Raw genomic sequence first — 22,166 nt, forward strand, 5'->3', positions numbered from 1 at the left:
TTGCCATAGCAATCTCACTGATTTTGTCCTCAATCTAAAGTTGATAGTTTATAAGAAAAGGATAATACTGATTTAATTCTTTTAAAACTTTGTAGACAAATCTATTATTAAGCCTTTTTTGATCGGTTCGTTCATTTTTTGCCAAAATTATTATCTCAATTTATTTACGAAATCTTTTTTTATTTTAAAGACAGTGAGAGGTTGCTTATAACTTTTAAACGTATTTTTAAAGCTATTATAGCTTTGAAATTAAAACTTTGATTTTAACATTTTTTATGTTCTTTAGATTGACACTGACTCAGTTAGCGCGGGTATATGTAAGATGACCAGCTATGTGGAAATGTTGGCGGCCCTAGCCTCGGTCATCAATTTGACTGCGGTCAGTATTGAAAGGTAAGCTAATAAGAATCAATTTTATAAGATCTAGATTTTCAGGTTTTCTGAAACGCTCTTTCATTCAGATACATTTAACTTTATAATTTATAAATAGTTTCTTTAATCAGATTAAAATATGCCCTTTTAGAAGTTATGAAGTGATTTATAGGTTTTGAAAAACTGGAATATATAATGTGTTCTTGAGCTTAATTTAAGTGATTTTTTTTTTGAAAAAAAAACGTTATGAGCTTTTCTATTCAGATTTTATGAACACGTAGTACAGTAAAACATCAAAGATTAAAAAAAATACATTAAGTACATACGAAAGTACTATCAGTAAAATACTTTACAAGAACAATTACAAATATTAGTAAAAAAGCAATAACAATCTGTCAAAATTTAAAAGAAGAATTTAGTAAATTTCTTTAAATTGAAAATTAAATATTTATTCGGTAAAGAAGTTACGCTACTTAATATCGTTAAAAAATAGTATTTACTGTTTACTAGTTACAATATTTGTTGAAATGAAACAAACTTAAGCCCATAAAATCCTTTTTACCATTGTTATTTATGTTTAGTGTTGTGTTTTCAGTTCTATTTCTGGTATTGGATTTTTCCCATGGGCGTATTTAGACTCAGGGGTAAAGGCGTTGCCGACTAGTTTTTTTTTTGTGTGGGGAATTTGATGTAATTCAACGCATACAAGTAGGAGGAAAGAAACAGAGAGGGATATAGACAGCTTTCCGCGTATATTAAAATGAAAAATTATAAGATTAAAAACAGTTTTGTTAGCCGAAGGACAGGGCTAACAAAACTGGTATTAATATTATGATTTTTATTTTATCATTCGTAGAAAAATTGTCTGTAAAATGATGCTATACTTAACTTTCCAGTATGCACAGTGGTCCTCAAGGCAAATAAAGTTTGACAAAACCCACCAGAAAAACGGACTATATGGCCATCATATATACCCATTGGGGGGCCAGGAACTGATTTTCTTAAAATAATAGCTGTTCCTTCTTGGGATTTATTCCATTTTAAAGATAATAGACCGAATTCCTTAAAAAAATAAGGTTGTTTGTCACTATTTTTGTTGCTATGGTTTCAGAATAGGAAAAATCCTTATAAACCCTGAAAATCTGGCTCGGGTAGATCACAAAAAGTCATGACCCAACATTTTCCCCCCATTGGCGGAAAAGTTAGAGCACCTCAAAGTTTTTTTTAACCATGCCCTGGTGTATTGGCCCCAGAGGGCCTCCCAGAGGAGCTAGGAGAAATCTAAAGGTACCTATAGAACCACAATGGCTGGCTCTAACTATGATTTAAAGTTGCTGGAGACGCTGGCCAGCCTCCTTCCTGCCTTTAAACGGTGGCAAAATTAGCGCATCCCAAAAATGACCATTTTTTGATGTGTTTTTTGAGCATAGCGCGGCATGTGTGCAGGGCGCAGCCACGTGTATTCCAACTTTTTTGTAGGCCATCCCAAGCCGGTTCAGCAGATGTGCGGCCAGAGGCGGTCGGCCCAGCCGTTTGGCTGACAGCGGCTGTAAAAGGTCGCGAAAATTGTTAAAAATCAACGTTTTTGCGGATTTTCGGTGGGCCAGTGCGGCCAAAACCATCTAACCATCTAAACACACTGTTTTTGGCGGATATTAGTCCTGAACTGGTCGGCCAAATGGCCTAGCTGCAACGGCCCACTAAAGATCTGCAAAAACGTCAATTTTTGACGATTTTTGCAACCTTTGACGGCCGCTGTCGGCCAAACGGCTGGGCTGACTGCCTCCGGCTGAACATCTGCTGAACTGGCTTGGGATGGCCTACAAAAAAGTTGGAATACACGTGGCTGGGCCCTGCACACACGCTGCACTACGCGCAAAAAACACATCAAAAAATGGTCCTTTTTGGAATGTGCTAATTTTGCCGCCACTTAAAGGCAGGAAGGAGGCCGGCCAGCGTCTCCGGCAACTTTAAATCATAGTTAGAGCCAGCCATTGTGGTTCTATAGGTACCTTTAGATTTCTGCTAGCTCCTTTGGGAGGCCCTCTGGGGCCAATGGGGGGAAAATGTTAGGTCATGACTTTTTGTGATCTACCCGAGCCAGATTTTCAGGGTTTATAAGGATTTTATCTATTCTGAAACCATAGCAACAAAAATAGTGACAAACAACCTTATTTTTTTAAGGAATTCGGTCTATTATCTTAAAAATGGAATAAATCCCAAGAAGGAACAGCTATGATTTTAAGAAAATCAGTTCCTGGCCCCCCAATGGGTATATATGATGGCCATATAGTCCGTTTTTTTGGTGGGTTTTGTCAAACTTTTTTTGCCTTGAGGACCACTGTGTATGGCTGAGAATCGGTTCTAATCCAGCGGATATCAATAGGTTTTGAAGCCATGCTGGAAAAACTTTTTTGCCTCCACCCTTTCATTCCTGAAAACAATTTAGTTATCTTTTTCTGTTATCATATAACTCACTTTATTCCTGAATGAAACCCATAAAGCGGAAATATTAAGAGAGAAATACCAGAATTTGTATGTAATACAGGGAGTAGGGAGGTCAAATATATTTTGATTTTAAGTATCCTTTAGGTATGAGCACACTAATTCATTTTGTTTCCTGTAGTGAGTTTTGGGGGGATAAATGAGTTATTTGTGGAAGTCTGGAATTTCTTTGTTTCAAATTAATATTTTTAATTTCAATGATTCCTTTGACAAATTAGCATGTTATGTTCTCTTGTTTTTTTTGTACACGATTTTCGCTTATTATGGATATATTGACATCCTTGTTGAAATTTAAAAAATCTGTTTTTATCCCTTTTGACTGGTGTAATGAAAGTTTTTATGTGATATTTTACCCACAAATTTATAGCTTAATGCAATAATTTACTTAACTCAATTTTCCAAATTTAACATAGCATTTCAACATAGCTAACTCTAAAAAGCAAGGATTATTATATTCAGAGTTATAGTTATACCAATATTTTAAGCCAGGCGAATAGATATATTTCTAAATTTAGATAACTTATGTTAGAATTTTAAACCTTTGGATAATTTGGTGAAATGAATTTAAAGTCTGTCTATCCAACGCATTTTAATATTTGGGTCAGGTATAGACTTCCGGCTCATTTTTAAAATAGTAAACGGTTGATTTCCCTGAGGCTACAGGCGGCTTACGCGCGGCGCCCGAGCCCTGAGGTGAATTCTTAAAAAACGTTTGCCCCACTAAAATCAGTTTGCCCTACTAAAATCAGTGAGGCAAACTAAAAATTTAGAGGGGATAATTTTGCCCCACAAAAATTTTAGTGGGGCAAAAGTTTTTTTTTAAGAATTCACCTCTGGTAGCTGCACTACTAAAAATATAGTTATTCCTTAGTTTTGTATTCTATATTGACAATTAGTACAGCTAATTATCTCTTAGAATTAGATGACAGGATTCACATTTCATACAGTCTTTTCATTTTACCAATTTATGCATTCAGGGATAGGACAACTCAAGATAAAGTTATCTTTCACCAATTGTAGTAGAAAGAAGGATTTAAAAGATTAGATCAGAACTTTGAAACTGACATTTGTGCATGCTCAGTTCAGTGAGAAAAACCATAAAATATATTTTAAGTGATTTTTGGAGACAAAAAGTTTTTCATATTCATTTCTTTTACATTCTGGAGATAGTTAGACGTGGTTATTGGTTCTAGGAAGTCATTAGTATATCTTATACTTTTTATTTTTCCTTTTGATTCTATCTGGTTAGGATATTTAAAGATGTAGTGGTAGAAAATGGCATATTATGCATTGAAGAAAACTTTTTATATATTGGGCAATTATATTAAAATATTGATATTTTTATTTGAAGTTAGGTAGATCTACCTACAAATATACTTATATATTGACAAGCTTAGTTAATTTTTTTTTATAAACAACAGTTTTACATTAGATCTTTCAAAACCATAGCTAATATAATGATTATATTAGTTCTAATTATTTGATTAAGAAATTATTAAATAATTATTTTTCTTAATTAAGATATATTGTGATTGTTCATCCCATGAGATCAAGATCATTATGTACACTCAGTAACTGCAGGTAAACAATATTCTAATAAAGATGAGTATGACAGACACTTAGAAGACCGATAATGTACGCAAATGACGAATTATATTCTGTTTTGAAAACTTTAAATAATAGTTTGTTGAAGATTATCTTTATTTTGTACATTTAAATAAATTTACAACATATACTAAAAATAGTTGCTTTGTCCTTAGGCTCTAGTAAAAGTTTGGGAGGTTATAAAAAAAACCTGAAACCACTCTAAGACATTTATGACGCTTCCCTGAAAAGTACAACCAACTTGGGCCAGCATTTTCCGAGATCTTTAATGACATACACTAAAACCTTACCATTTTATTATAGGAGGTACAAAATATATGCTGTACAAAATCCAACCATGAATTATCTCCATAACAAGGATAATCATGTCTATAAGTAGCGCGGCAATCAAAACAAATAAATTGTGGTATGTCCATTGTCAATGTCTATACAATGAGATCAAGATTCTTTACTTTGTTAAAATTGAGGCGAATGAAAAGTTGTAGATTAATTTAACAATTTCCATATAAGAAAACATATTCTGCATTTTTAAAGATAAAACAAGCAATCAGACATTTTATTGAGGTAAAATCTTTCTTAAAGTTTTTTCTATTTTTCAGGAAAGCATTAATATCTGTTTGGTTGATTTCCTGTGTGTTGGCTCTACCTGTTCTGTACACTAATGTAAGTATAACAAATCCTTATACTAAAGTAACAGGATGTCTGTTTGTCTGTGTGTTTGTGTGTTTGTACCGAAGGATCTCGCTAACCGCTAAACCGATAGGGTTCTCCTTAACAGGGTAGCTTCTCATAGGTCCCGGGAAGGTTTATAACTAATTTGGGGGAGGGTATCACCACCCTTCCAGGAGAAATGGCCCCTAGAAAAAAATTACCCCTTCACAAAACAGACCTGATCGAAACAAAAACCAATTATTTCTCTAATTAGATATTTGAAATAAAAAAAAGCATTGGAAGTGCCACTAGAGGCCTCTAGGGGCGTAGCCGCTAGTAATAATCAAAGAACTTGTGCTTCTAACAAGAATGATACTATCCAAATAAATGCCAAGTAGTTATTTTTTCTCTGTTATCATGAATCAATTAAAATTTAAAGAAATTGTACAAATTCACGTAATTCAAAATTGTAAAATTATTTCTTTAACATTACTTATTCTTAATCCAAACAATGAAATAAACCACAGGATTTCTAAGATCATAAATATTAAATTTTTATTGTCTTTATTGTTGCTATATTTCAGAAATAATAGCAATTAATTAATACCATCAAAAATATACATGAATGAAACATTAACATTAGAGCTGCTTCACTATAAATTTTCAAATTTTATTTTTCTGAAATCGTTCAACTAATATATAAAAAGCTCGGGTCTGAGTATCTCTTTATTTGACAAACAAATTATCCTATGATTATGTTATTGATGCAATCGTTCTTGCCTAATTCAAAATATTGTAACTTTTCCTATTGCTAATAATGGAAAAACTTATGAACAGGCGCTCAAGCTTTCTTTATAGGGTTAAAATAAGGTTTAAGGGTGTAATCTAAGGTATTTTAAAAAAATCTTTAGGGGGTTAATCTATTGAATTTTGTATTATTTTGAGGGGGTTAAGATAGGGGGTTTCAAAGTTTGACACCCATTTTCAACGTCCCGTAGGACGTATGTGACAAAACCATTAAAAAAAACTTCAAATAACATATTCAATAATATTAAGGCGAAAAAAGTAAATGTCTAAAGCTTTTTTTATCCCACCAAAACTTTTTTTTTACTTTTTAGTAATTGGTGTGTCAAACTTGGGTAACTACACTCACACATTCAAACAAGTTTCCAGTTTCCTTCATTTGCGAAATTTTTCCCTCTCTCCATAATTTTCTAATACTTGTGTTAATAGTAAGAAAGAAATTTATAAAATTTTAACAAAATCAATTATTCGTCATCCTATAGCAAGTTGTAATTATACATTAACCAAGTCATCTGTTAACAATTTATGCCTTAAACATTAACAAATCAATATAAACTTTTGAGTTCCCAAAGAATTGAACTCGTAATCTATTCTTGCCTCTAGAGATCCTAACCTAGCCATAATAAAAAAAATGGGTGCTTTCCGTCCTGATTGCTATCATTTTAAATTGCATTTGACATTATGGTGGGGGGGGGGGGGGGGGTTATGTAGTTTACTATTGGCAAATTAAATGAACTTTGTCTAGTTTGTCTGGAAATTAAATTAATTACTGACATTTCTTAACAAGCTATTTTTAACAACGAATCTTTTCTATATTTATTTTATAATTATCCGTCCGTTAAAGAAGCAACCCTAGTCATAATGATTTCTTAATAAGTCTTAATAATTTCAAATTAGATTAATTTAACAAAGAGGTTTTCATAAAATAAATTCGAATATAAGCATGTATAAAGGGATATAGAATAAGTGGAAATTGTGACAGGGGAATTTTTGGCGAAAATTTAAATTGCTATTGGACAATACGTTCCTCCATGGTCGGGAGAGGGTATGTGGTAAAGTAATCTTAGGGGTTGGGGGTCATATTATCCAGTTGTGAGAAACATTTCCATTTTAGTATAAGCCTAAAAATTGAATTAAGTCTTAAAAGGTAAGTTATAAGTTAATAATAAGGATTTTGCACTATCTATAAAGAAATGTTCATCTGTAGCTTTGCTAGCTTCGCTTTAATGGATGTTGTCCTTGTCTTTCTAATGACGTATGTTAAAATTGGGTTTATTGACTCTAATTAAAGATTATGAAGCTGAATCATAATAATTTTTCAATTAAAATCTCTTTTTGACAGTATTTTTATATTTTTTTATGTTGTATATTATGCAGGTTGTAGGCTTTTTGTGGGGGTTAACGTTAAACCCCATCCGCCTCTTTAAGTTCAGTTTTTATATAGGTAAGAGGCGAAGACACTGGGTAAAGAGTAGCTGAGATAATTTTATATAAAAAAAATTGGCCAATTACCAAATAAGTTTGAAGAATGGCTTTTTAAATGTTCATCATTTTGACTTACAGGACCTACTTCTAGCGAAGCTTTTCTAAACTTTTCTTTTATTAAGGATGTGTATTCAACAATCTACGTCGAGGCGAATACAACCTGTATTGATCACTCAAACAGTATTGTAGTCTGGAAATGCACTGAAGACACGTAAGAACTTTTTCCTTCATAATTTCAACTGATTTTGAGTTAAGGAAAATTATAGTAAAAGAAATAGATTAATAGAAGAGAAATTTATTTGGCCCAATAGTAGCTGAGTATCCATGAATTCCCCAATAGTAGCTGAGTATCTACGCATATTCCTCAAAAGTAGTTGAATATCCACACTTTTCCCCTATGGTAGTTGAATATCCACAATAGTTTAGTTTCCTATTGGTATTTTCAAATGCAAATCTTCTTTACATCTCTAGTCCATTATCAATATAAAATTAAGTTCATGAATACAGACACAGACATTTTCTTTTATCAAATTAGATATCCTGAAACTTATTATACCTAAATAATACCATTTAGATATAAATCAATCCGTGTATGTTTTTGTTTTGAACTTGAAGATGTACAAAGAAGCCGAAAAATCTCCACCCACTTATTGCACCTTGAACAAAATCACCTTAATAACAAGGATGACAACATCATTAAAAGCGTAGTTTAACGGCATTCTTGCAATTTCAGAATTGATAAATGAGATGCTTAACATTTTACCTTATTATGCTTTAAAGGAGTTAAATTGCCAAGTTTGAAATTTATAGGACAGTTCTTAAATTTCTAAAATTCTAAAGGATATACGATTACGCACATACCCTTATTATAAAAAAGCTTTGCTTCCATTTATTATATCACATGAAGAAAATCCGAAAAAATTGTTTTAAAATTTTGTTTTACCCAATGGTAGCTAAATATCCACAAATTTTCGCAATGGTAGCTGAATATCCAAAAAGACCCCAATATTATGGGTACTAATATATATGGATACAAGCTACTATTGAGCCATTTATTTTCCTTTCAATTCTTTTTTAGATATTTTAATGAATACTAGATGCCTTTACCCATTAAAGGATCACTTAAATACCTTTGTTTCTTTCAAACTTTTAAGAATCCCCACCCCCTCCTATATTTTTAGACCTATCCCTTCGGGGTAGTCCTTGAGCAAGAGGAAATATTTTGCATTCATCTTTTGTTGTATGCAAAGTACTGAGACTGTCTAAATCTATTCCAAAATATGAATAAAATGACACAAACAAACCCTAGTAATCTCAAAACCTGTAAGTAAGCAATTAACATTTTTTTTGGCTTACTTAAATGTGCCATTGTGCCATTTTTGTGGCAAATTACTGATAAGCCATAAAGAATACTAATTGCTTACTTATATCAGCATTCTACAACAATTTGGTCTTACTTGTGAGATAAAAGAGGGTGGAGTAAATAAATACTCAGTCATTTAAAGTAAAAGTGGCTTATATAAGTTGAATTGAAGAAAAAGGAGGAGGAGTAATAATTAATCCCTTCCTTCCTGTAAGCAGTTTATGAAAAAAAGAGAAGATTTGGCTGATATAAGCCAAATAAGCAACAAATGTGATTGATTGCTTATAAGTAATTTATCCAAAAATTGCATGATTTGGTATATAAGCCAAATAAGCATTTATTGTGATTGATTGCTTGTAAGTAATCTATCAAAAAATTGTATGATTTGGTATATAAGCCAAATAAGCAATCATTTTCATTAATTGCTTATAAGTAATTTATGAAAAAATAGCATGATTTGGTATATAAGCCAAATAAGCAATCATTTTCATTGATTGCTTGTAAGTAATCCATCAAAAAATTGCATGATTTGGTATATAAGCCAAATAAGCATTTATTGTGATTGATTACTTATAAGTAATTTAGCAAAAAATTGCATGATTTGGTATATAAGCCAAATAAGCAATCATTTTCATTGATTGCTTGTAAGTAATTTATCAAAAAATTGTATGATTTAGTATATAAGCCAAATAAGCATTTATTGTGATTGATTGCTTATAAGTAATCTATCAAAAAATTGTATGATTTGGTATATAAGCCAAATAAGCATTTATTGTGATTGATTGCTTATAAGTAATATATCAAAAAAATACATGATTTGGTATATAAGCCAAATAAGCATTTTTTGTGATTGATTGCTTATAAGTAATCTATCAATAAATTGCATGATTTGGTATATAAGCCAAATAAGCAGTTATTGTGATTGATTGCTTGTAAGTAATTTATCAAAAAATTAGATGATTTTGTATATAAGCCAAATAAGCATTTATTGTGATTGATTGCCTATTAGTAATTTATCAAAAAATTGCATGATTTGTTATATAAAACAATAGTTTCTTTGTTTTATCAGCCCACATTTTAATTTTGATTATGATGAAACAAATTGAAAATAATTTCATGGGGTGCTAATAACACTTGTATAACACACTATTATGATTTTTATTTTAATATTTGCGGAAAATTGTCTGTAGTACAATACAATGCATAAATTTTCAGTATAGCTAAGAACCGGTTCTAATCCACCGGATATTAAATGGGTTTGAAGCCATACTGAAATAGATAATAATCACAGTGTATTATTAACAGCTTTCTGCAGTTATAAAAATGTAAAAGTTTAAGTTAATAATCAGTCTTTTCGTAGAAAAATGGATATAAAACAAATACATTTCTTCTGGTTCTAATCCAACGGATTAAAAAATTTACTAAACTTTCAAAGAAATTTAGAAAAGCACAGATTTTATAAAATTAGGATTGGTCTGTATGTCCCTCTGAGATGGTTAACTATTTTCATTAATTTAGGCATATTAGAATTGTCCTAACAATTTAAAACTTTGCATGATGATTTATATTACAGTTGGGTAAGATATAGTAAGCATTACTAGAATGTCAGTACACCCATTTAAAACATATTCTAGTACTCTATATTCTTATTTTCCTAAAATTAGGAGTGTTGCTTAATGGATGTTGTCATCCTTGTCTGAGCTAGCAATCGAGCCTTCAAACATACATATTACACACTATGAACTAATACTAATTTTGAATATAAGAAGTGTCGTTGTTCCAAAAGTGAGGGCGAGGGAAAAGAATAAAACCGTTTCTAGACTTATCTAACAATCAAATAGAATAAAACCACCTTAAGACAAATTCAAATACCTTAGATGAAGAACTTAGTAAAGAAAAGTGGTTAATGAGATCCTAGGCTACATACAAAAAAATCATCCTTGCTTTGTATCAGGTTTTTTAACTATTTTTATATTTTCCCCATATTTTTAAAATTTTTGTAATTAAGAATATCAAAATTAAATTATGATATCCACTCCACAATTATAAGTACTTATAATAAATCAATTTAAAATTATTGCTTCTTTAGATAATATACCAAATCATGCTATTTTCTGATAAATTACTTGTAAGCAATCAATGAAAACTTTTGTCTATTTGACTTATATACCAAATCTTGCTTTTTTTAGTAGCGAAGCTACTCCATAACTCAAATTGTCTGTCGGTCAGTCCGTCTGAGACAGAAAGGAAAACATGATTTTACAACTCCTATAAAAGATAGAGAGCTGAAATTTTCAGGGATTAATTATGTTAACAGTCTTCATAAATATTTTCACCAAGTTTCATTAGGATTCGGCAGTTGGTTAAGGTGCTAGAACGATTCCTACATCTTAAAGTTTTCATGATTGTCTCAACTCCTATTTAACATAGACGGCTGAAATTTTCAGGGATTGAATACTTTTATCAAGTTTAATGAGATTTGCTTATTGGTTGGGATGATAGTTCGATTCCTAGATTTTTAGGTTTTCATGATTTTCTTTACTCCTATTTGAGATAGACAGCTGATATTTTTAGGGATTACAATTTACATATCCCCACAAAGTTTCATTGAGATTTTCTCATTATTTATCTTACAAGGTTTCATAAATTTTGTTACACATTTTGTAACACCCCTGAAAAACTTTTAGATACCACAACTGAGCGCGCAGAAAAGATGATATGAGCGGGCGCGGACAACCAGACCAAGCAGCAAGAACCATCTACCTTTGAAACACTTCAGTCTTTTATAAATATTTATATATGAATCATCTTTGGATAAAATGTCTAATAAGTGAAAAATATAGTTGTTGATAAAAAATATTGTTAAAGCGTAAAAATTGCTATAATTTTTAACTTAGTGTTTTTAATAATGATGTTCATTTTTTCCGGATATCCAGTCATAATTTTTAAGCTTTGCTACTTATGGATGTTGTCATCATTGTTTATCAATAACAATTATTGGTAGCGAAGCTAAGCTACTCTATAATTCAAAATGTCTGTCTGTCCATCCGTCCATCCATCTGTCTCTTTGAGACGGAAAGAGGGAAACATGATTTTCTTGGCTCATATAAAAGATAGAAGGCTGAAAATTTTTAGGGATTAAATATGTTAACATTCTTCATATTTTCACCAAGTTTCATAAAGATTCATCAATTAATCTTGGTGATTTTTTTAGCTTAATGTTTCTTATGAAACTGTTCTATAGTTCATTTTTTTCCAGATATCAATTTATAATTTTGAGCTTTGCTACTTATGGATGCTGTGATCCTTGTTGCATATTTGGCTTATATACCAAATTATGCAATTTTTTTTGATAATTTACTTATGAGCAAACAATAGAACCCGCGACCGTGGCTCAACACGTAGCGCATCCGCTCGTCGTCGGGAAGGTGTTAGGTTCGAATCTCGGTCCGACACCGCGTCATAACTAAAGACGTTAAAAATGGTTCCCACTGCTACTATGTCAGATGCGCAACGTAAATAGTTAGAGTGGGGGGAATGCCTTGGCCCGAAACAGGCGCAACTCATTACCATGCACAGTTAGGACTTCTCAGACAAAGGTCGTGCATCACAGAGAGTTGGTTGTCTGTTAATCTACTGTATTACGGGTATGAGGTGCAGGACCAAGAGTCTGGCCTTGAGTTGACAAGTTAACTGTTCAGTCTAGGTGCAACTCACCCATACGACATTAGCATATGAGCAAACAATCAACATTTTTGCTTATTTTACTTTTATTCCAAATAATACTATTTTTTTTATATATTACTTATAAGTAATCAATGAATATTTTGACTTATTTGGCTTACATGCCAAATCATGCTATTTTTTGTTAAATTACTTATGAGCAATCAATGAAAGGCTTTTGATAATTTGGCTTATATAAGCCAACTTCTCTTTTTTTCATAAACTGCTTACAGGAAGGAAGGGATTAATTTTACTCCTCCTCCTTTTTCTTCACTTCAACTTATATAAGCAAAATCATGCATTTTTAAAATAAATTACTTATAAGAAATCAATCCCAATAAATGCTTATTTGGCTTATATACCAAATCATGCAATTATTTGATAAATGACTTAGAAGCAATCAATCACATTTAATGCTTATTGGGCTTATATACCAAATCATGCTATTTTTTGATAAATTACTTATAAGCAATCAATGAAAATTATTGCTTATTTGGCTTATATACCAAATAATGCAATTTTTTAATAAATTACTTATAAGCAATCAATCACATTTATTGCTTATTTGGCTTATATATCTGATCATGCTATTTTTTGACAAACTACTTATAAGTAATCAATGAAAGTTATTGCTTATTTGGCTTATATACCAAATCATGCCTTTTTTTTGACAAACTACTTATAAGTAATCAATGAAAGTTATTGCTTATTTGGCTTATATACCAAACCATGCAATTTTTTGATGAATTTTTTATAGGCAATCAATAAAAATTATTGCTTATTTGGCTTATATACCAAACCATGCAATTTTTTGATAAATTACTTATAGGCAATCAATCACAATAAATGCTTTTTTGGCTTATTTGCCAAATTTTGCAATTTTTGTTAAATTTCTATTAAATTGTCATTTTAACAAGGATGACAACATCCATAAGTAGCGAAGCACAAAAAAATGTGGATGGGAATACGTTGTAGTAGTGTATTTATTAAAATCAAGAATAGATTTGTTGGAGAAAATAAACATGAAACCTTGTTTATTTTGTATGATGAAGACGGTTAAAGTAAATTACATACTAGATGTACATAACAATAGGAAAAAATATTTTGAAACTGTTAATGCAAAAAAGTTTTAAAATTGGACCAAAAATATCACAAAAATGCGGAAATATGTCAAACATATAAAAATAGCCAAAAACCTGCTAAAAGGCAGTTTCGCCTCCATTGTTTCTTTTCTTCAAACGCCAGAAATTTAATTTTATATCTTTAACTGAAATTTTTTTGAAAATTGGACCATAAACACCAAAGATATGGGTAAAAATGTGAAAAATGTAAAAATAGCCAAAAACCTGCAAAAAGGCAGTCTGACTGTCATTGTTGTTTTCTTCAAACAACAGGATATTTAATTTTGATATCTTTAACTAAAAAAAAAGCGAAAATCGGACCATAAACACCAAAGATATGGGGAAAATGTGAAAAATATGAAAATAGCCAAAAACCTGCAAAAAGGCAGTCTGACCGTCATTGTTGTTTTCTTCAAATGACGGGAAATTTAATTTGATATCTTTAACTGAAAAAACTTCGAAAATCGAACTATAAACACCAAAGATATGGGGAAAATTTAGAATATATAAAAAATAGCCTAAAACCTGCTAAAAAGCAGTCCGACCGCCATTGATGAATAATAGTTAATTGTGCTCCTTAGTGATGGGAATGTTGTCAAAAAATTTCAGCTCTCTATCTTTTATAGGAGCCGAGAAAATCACGTTTCCCCCAATTCATTAATCACGGACGGACGGTCATTGTGAATTATAGAGTAGCTTCGCTACTAAAAAGTAACATAGGTTAGGTTAGGTTATAGGCTAGGGGGACAAGTTCCGAGCACCTAGCCAAGGGCAATCACCTAATCTAACTGAACCTCTCAAAAGCTACTGTGAAAATATGACTAATCGCCCCTTAAGAGGCGTTGACGTGAAAGGGACTATACCCAAAATAAATTTTCCATTGTTCAATCTCTTGCGAAGTTTATGTATAACTTCTGTTAATTAATAAATGTTATCATGTTATAGATTTCAAACTTCGGGTAATGATTCCTGTAACATAAATAAAACTTGGTAAGCGAAGCAATTCTATTATCGTTATCAGAAAGTCTGTTCGTTAATTTAAAACATCTGGCTAAGCTCTTTACATTATAAATTACATTATAAATTTGGTCCACATGTCTTGATTAGGTGGTACCAATCTAGTAGTGACCTAACTTTTTAACCAATTATTATAATCAAAAGAAGTGATATTTTTTTTAATTATCATTGGGAATGTATATTGTATGTAAATTTATTATCCATTTCTTATTCATGAATTATTATATAGACAAAATTTAATGTACATAGATAAGATACATAAAACACAACCTTATTGTTTTTAAGCGAAGCTTTCCACACAAAAAATATATGCAGAAAAGTATATCTGTATGTAAAAAGAATTATTCTTATGGTTTGCATGTTTCTATAATTTTGTCTTTAAATTTAAGGATGTTCAGTGTTCACTATAAGAAAATAAGAGTGGGTTTGAATTTCAGTAATAACCAAAGTTTCATAATCATTTGTTGGCCTAATTTTTTTAAATTTTATTTAATATTGTACACTATCTTATCCCTGAGCAAAATCAAAAATCATTTTTAGGACCAATTATTAAAAAATATTTTATTGTTATCGTAGCATTCTTAAATTAGATTTTCGCTGATAGTCAAACTATAAATTATAAGATTAATTATGGTTTTGTTGGTCCTGAAGGGCCGAAGGCTTGGTCCAATGAAACTGGTATGAATATTAGGATTTTAATTTATTCTTCATAGAAAATGTCTATATTTGGATACAATACATGATTTAGCAGTATGTTTGGGAAATGGTTCTAATTCGGCGGATATTAATCGATTTTGAAGCCATACTGGAAAATCAAATAAATTACGGACTGAATGACGTGAGGCAGTAAGTGAATCATAGAGTAGCTTTGCTTTTTATTCTTTCTTGGTTAGTATTTTTTTCCAGAGGGAGAGAGGAGACAATTGGCTGTTTATTTCAATAGTCCTCCAAGTATTACAATAACGTTTTCTTATTCGATGGCTTTGGGGAGTTTTACTGAATTTTGATTGGTTTATTAACCCTTAACAGTAGGGTTGGGCCGGATATCCGGCTATAACTTTTTTTATATTTTACACCAAAAATCTCTGCTTTTTAAAATTTTAAATTGCTATAATTTTCTTATTATTGAAGATAGAAGAACATTCTTTGAATATGTTTATCTTTATGCAAATTTTATTATATGAAATCTCAAAAGTTTATTAATAAATATTTTTTGCTACTTTAATATCTGGTAATTTAGCCGGTTATTCGGCCGGATATCCGGTAATTTGGCCGGATAACCGGATATCCGGCATTTGAAATCAGCCGGATATCCAGTATCCAGTATCCGGCCAAAAAAGTATCTGGCCCAACCCTACTTAACAGTCGGGCCCCTTGCCGCACCTTTATCGGTCGGGGTGGGGGGGGGGGGGGGGTCGTTCAATGCCCCCCCTCCTATTATCTCAGTTCCTATTAAAGCTAGAGGGCTAAAAATTTTGGTGCAAGTCCCCTGTTTGATAATGAATTTCCGACCTTATGTAAGTCAAAGTCAATTTTCGCTTCCTTCACCCTTTTATTTAACAACCTTTCTTTTTAGGTCCTTTTTTACTTAAAAATTTCAAACGTAAGTAATTTTCTCATTATGGAAGCTAGAAGAACAATTTTTTGCAGAAAATGTTTATCTTCACATAAATTTTATATTAGAAATATCAAATATAAATTTCAGCAGCCGCAGCTGTATTTGTCAGCTGCATCCGCGGCAGTCGTCGGGAAAACGGCGGCGAATCTTTATGAAATGTTATTACAATATGTAGAAATGTTATAAAAGCTTATGTTTAAAATTTGAAGTATCTAAATCAAAAATTACGGCCACAGGAGCCTTTTCAAGATTTCTGTAGACCTGAAGGATTAGGACCTGCAGGATCATACCTGGAACCTAATATTGACTTGAACACCTGTATTTCATATAAGGATGTACTACTAGAGGATATTTAGTATTTTGGCAAGATAAAATGCTTTGTTTAAGTCAAAAAATATTTTTGATCTTCATCTGGACGACCCTGCCATGTTCGCTGGCATCCTGTGCCCGCCAGGATGGAGATATTAAAAAAATTCCAACTCTCAGTTATGTGTCATACTCATGCTTAAAAAGTCACGCAGTTACGCTCTTTATCTTTCACACACAGAAAATGAGATAGAAAAAAACGGAGGTTGGGGTGGGGGAGCGCCCCCTCCCCCTCCGACCGTTAAGGGTTAAGTTGAATGTATAAACGATTCAACCACTAATTTTAATCTACAGAAGGGATAACTTAGCATGTCATATTTAGAGATGTGCATCAATTTATCTGCCATTGTCTTATCTCTTTAGATCCCTGATTTGTTTCATAATTTTATTTGTTATTTTTGTTTAGTGAATGCTTTTTATTACACGACAACAACATATAAAGTTTGAAGTTCCATGTATGTGTTGTAACACTTAATATAGGCCAACGTTACACTTATTCTGGAATGGATAGGACAATGGCAGATTGATTATTATACATTTTTACATAAAATATGAAATGGTTTGGCAAGAATAATTAATATTCCATCGTCCTTCACCAATATCCCAAAGTTAATTAAATCTACAGACCTTTGAATCTAATTTATTAAGCTAGGTATATAAAATTTAAAGTTGAAATCATTTTTTTTCCATTTTAAAGAATCAAATAAAAATTTCTCTAATTTAAATAAAAACAATCAATTTTTAATCTTTTGTCCTAATCCTCATATAAAAGTAACAGGATGTCTGTCTGTGTCCCTGTATGTCTCTATGTCTGTATGTAATGAGGAACTTTGCTAGCAGCTGAAAAGATATTGTTTCTCTGTATGGTTCTTTAAATGTATCTTCTCATATGTCCTAGGAAGGTTTATTACCATTTCATAAGGGTACCAAACTTCTCAAAGTATAAATAGTTCCTAGAAAAATTATTTCCCCCTCCCTTAGTTTTTTTTTACTTTTTCTTTTAAAACTAAATTTGGGGGAAGGTCAATTTACCCTTTTTTCCCACTTCAAGTGCATCTAGTGGCCTCTATTGGCGTATCTGCTGGTATACAAAAGAGTGATGATTACAGGGGGCTTGGTGACGCTTTGGGTACAAGTCCTTTCCAGGTCACCTTTAAACGCCATTATTTACATCTTGATTGAGATGTATAAACTAGCAATGTCCAAACTTTTCCTCCAAAAATTAAAAATTAAAAAGTTAACGGACAGACAGACAGACAAACGGACAAACAGAAGGACAGGCAGACGGACAGACAGAAGGACAGACAGAAGGACAGACAGACGGACAGACAGAATGACAGACTGACAGAATGACAGACTTACAGACGGACGGACAACCAGACGGACAGACAGAAGGACAGACGGACAGAAGGACAAACAGACGGACAAAAGGACAGGCAGACAGATGTACAGACAGACGGACAGAAAGACAGACAGACAGACACACACACACACAGACAGACGGACAGATAGGCGGACATATATACAAGCAGACAGACGGACAGACAGACGGACAGACAGACTAAAAGACAGACAGATAGACGGACAGACAGACAAACAGACGAACAAACAAGACAGACAGACGGACAATCGGATGGACAGACAGACGGACATTTGGAATTACAGAGTAGCTTCGCTACTAAAAAGTAAAAAAAATCGCTTCAAATTTAAATTTATCTGGCCAAAAAAACAGTTATGGATATAAAAAATTTACTTTACATTAAATTGATTTGCCTTAATAAAAGTACTTCAGAGTTATTTTGATAAAACAACATTTTCTTATCCCCCAAGATCCCTGAATTAAAATATGTACAAAGATTCTTAACAAGTTAACTACTTCACATTATTCGTTGGCATAAAAGTTTTCGGTACTTTAATTGAAATTTTTACCACCAGGGATCTAAAGAGATAAGGCAATAGCTAATAAATGGACTCACATCCCCAATGACAATGTACAAAAATGCCCCTTCTGTAGTTTGCCATTACTGGTTGAAACGTTTGCACGCTATACCTAATGAATTTACCAATCATAATTCAATAAAAGTCCCCAAAGTTGTTAAACCAACGATTAAGAATACGTTAAAATAAAACTTTGGGGACTAGTGTAATAAACAGCCTTATGTCCTGACTCTACCTGAAAACCACGCCCGCTCATTTTAAGAATATTGGTGCTTTCACCCAGACTACCATGTTGAGCACTGAAAATCCCCTTTTTAATGAGGTGGGGCCAGGTAGTTTTACAAATGTTCTTAAAAATTAAAAGGTGGCAGGAGTTATCAGTGCTCAACAAGTACTTTGTGTGAAAGCACAAAAATATTTCTACAAATAATCATAAGCTACATAAGACATAATCTGGTTTCTAAAAATTTAATGTAAAGTTTATTTTGTCAATTGTCTTTTCCCTTCCCATAACAAATTTTAGATGCTAATTGTAAAAAACGAAATCTGTGGATGATTGTGTTTGTGTGTGGGTGTATAAGTGCAAGCGTGTGTCGTGCCAGTACAACATGGGTCAACACAGACTGACCCAGGCTGTCGCGTCAGTTGGCCAAGGTTACTCCTGGTAGAAACATATGTATTTGTTAATAATTTGTGCAATTTATTTTCTACAGTGAAAGTTATTTTTGTTTATGAAACCTTCTCTTGTGAATTCTATTTCTTTGTTAACAATGCATTTCCAAACAATTCTAAATATTAAGTATTACTTTTAAGAAAGGTATTTAAATTGTAGGAAATCGTAATGTTATATAAATCTACGCATCTTATTAAACCAAGCTTTGTTGAAAAGAAACTAGGTATACATTTCTGTTAATGAGGTAAGACTCTGTTTTAATTATAAAGTTTATTTTATTACATGTATTTTAAAAAGTGAAATGAAATCAACAAAAAATTTATAGACATTAGATTTGATGAGTTATTTATTGCATCGTATCATAGACAGCCTTTCGCGGATATCAAAACCAAAAAATAAGAATATAAACAAAACTGGTAGTAATACGATGCTATACACAGATCAGTATGGCTGAGAAACGGTTCTAATCCAGCGGATATTAATCGGTTTCCATACTGGAATAGTAATTTATCGCATCGTATTATAGTCAGCTTTCCGCAGATATCAAAATGAAAAGATTAAAACCAGTTTTTTAGTCCTAATTAGAGCCGAAGATCAGGACTAAGAAAACTGGTTTTAATTTTATTTTTTTATTTTAATATTCAATGATAATATTCTGTAATACAATGCTTTACATAATTTTTCAGTATGGCATAGAACCGGTTCTAATCCAGCGGTTAATAAACGGTTTCAAAGCCATACTGGAAAATGGATTATCAATTGATAAAAGCACAGCTTTTAGTATTGGTGTCGGTCCGTCCGTTTTAAAATTGTCTCTGAAGCGATGCTTTACAAAAAAATTTCAGTATGGTGTAGAACCGGTTCTAATCCAGCGGATAATAATCGGTTTCGAAGCCATACTGGAAAATGGATTATCAATTGATAAAAGCAAAGCTTTTATAATTGAGGTCGGTCCGTCCGTTTTTAAGCCCATTGGTTAGCTTTTTTTCGTTAATTTAAACTTGTTAGAATTGTCCTATTAATCTAAATCTATGCACTATAACACTATAATTAAGTAACTAAAATGTAAGTGTGTTATTAAACAGTATCATGCTTATTTCAAAGCTTCGATTTTATGGGTTTGTCAACCTTGTTTCTTTGCGATAAACAAATATTATTTCAGCATATTATGGACAGCTTTCCGTGGATATTAAAATAGAAATTAAAAATAATTCAATTAGTTACATTAAGCGCTATCCTATAAATACTCACCAAGTTAAACTGGTTATAAAACTTTGAATAAAAGTGTGATTTACCCTGCAATGGCACCTCCCTCCTTTGCTCAAATATATGCATCATGAAACGTTTTAAGTAATAAAGCCAATAATCGACCCATTTTAAATATAATCCAATTATGTATGTAGTCCCCAAAGTTTTATTATAATGTTTTCTTATTCTTTGGGTTTACAACTTCAGGAGAGGTAATTTTGTATACATCAATTTATTGGTCATTGTCTTATCCCATTAAATCAAAAATTCATTCTGAATTAACCGACTCTTATGCATACTGAAAAATATGTATTATTATGTAGACAATTTCCTGGGAATAGTCCCTTTCGTGGCAACGCCCCTTAAGGGTCGTATTTTTAAAATGGCTTTTGTTAGGTTATTTTAGGTTAGACAATTGGTCCCGCAGGGTTAGAGCCCCTCACAGGGGATAGCAGTAGGAGAATAGCTAATGTGAAAATACGAAGAAACGCCCCTTAAGGGGCGTTGCCATGAAAGGGACTATACCCAATTTCCGAGTTAAAACGAAATTTCCAGTATGGCTTCAAAACCGATTAATATTCGCTGGATTAGAACGAACACAGTAATAGTGTCTGACTGATTATGACGTAACAAAAAAAATTAGCCAATGAGAGGCCGTTATTGACCAATGGTAAAATTTATAGTGGCCTCTCATTGGCTATTTTTTTGTTACGTCATAATCAGTCAGACACTATTACTGTGTTTGATTAGAACCAGTTCTGAGCCATACTGAAAAATTATGTATAGCATCGTATTACAGAGAGTTTTCCATTTATATTGAAATAATACTAAAACCAATTTTCTTAGCCCCGGCCACGCGGGGTTAAGAAAACTGGTTTTAATCTTATAATTTTTCATTTTGAAATCCGCGGAAAGCTGACTATAATACGATGCGATAAATAATTATATTCTTTCTTTTTCATTCACATATAAATTTCCTGTATGGCAACAAAACCGATTAACATCCGCTGGATTGGAACTGGTTTTAAGCCATACTGAAAAAGCAAGTATCATTTCGTATTATACCCAGTTTTCTACTATTATAAAAATGCAAAATCATAAATTACCAGTTTTGTTTTTAATTCCGTTGTGTTAGAATAGTATTTCAACCCTACATGTTGAATTATAGACAATTTTACACAAAAAAATCATCATGGAATTAAATCCGTCAAGATTAAAACAATATAAACTTAGTTATATAGTTATTCTATCCGTGGAAATCTGTCTATAATACTGAAATAATGTATCATTTAAAATAATCTTTTTTATCTGAAGTCGACTTTATATAAGACCAGCGATCTAAAGGTATCATACAGAACATATATCCTCAATAATGATGAACAAAATTAACCCTCTTAAACAATAAAATTATTGGGTAAAACGAATTGAAGCTGAAATAAAATGAATAAACCAATCCAAATTTATCAAACATTACCCCAAGTTTTTGAGCCAACAAATGAGAATTCGTGCTTGTAAACTTTATTATAATTGTAAAAAAGAGTCAATTGTCCCCCCCACCCATTTTATATCAAAGAGGGATCGAACATTTGGCTCTTAATTGTTGATTGTAATTAAGGTGCTTACATAAATTTATTGTCCATTGTTCTATCCCTTCCGGTTAAAATCGAAAATCCATTA

The 22,166-nt window shown here is 31.9% G+C and overlaps 1 protein-coding gene across 3 annotated transcripts in view; it reads left to right on the plus strand.

Annotated features, from left to right (window-relative positions):
* The window catches only part of LOC145313587 (galanin receptor 2a-like), a 56,613-nt gene that overhangs the window by 11,546 nt on the left and 22,901 nt on the right, over nucleotides 1-22,166 (plus strand). For all 3 annotated transcript variants that reach the window (XM_080153050.1, XM_080153051.1, XM_080153052.1), the window contains 4 exons: nucleotides 287-393; nucleotides 4,399-4,458; nucleotides 5,082-5,145; nucleotides 7,545-7,633. In XM_080153050.1, coding sequence (XP_080009176.1) covers nucleotides 287-393; nucleotides 4,399-4,458; nucleotides 5,082-5,145; nucleotides 7,545-7,633 — 320 coding nt within the window. The remainder of the gene's footprint in view (nucleotides 1-286; nucleotides 394-4,398; nucleotides 4,459-5,081; nucleotides 5,146-7,544; nucleotides 7,634-22,166) is intronic.

Source organism: Acartia tonsa, chromosome 3, assembly GCF_053477335.1.
Source record: "Acartia tonsa isolate MP-2025a chromosome 3, ASM5347733v1, whole genome shotgun sequence".
Taxonomy (NCBI): Eukaryota; Metazoa; Arthropoda; class Copepoda; order Calanoida; family Acartiidae; genus Acartia; species Acartia tonsa.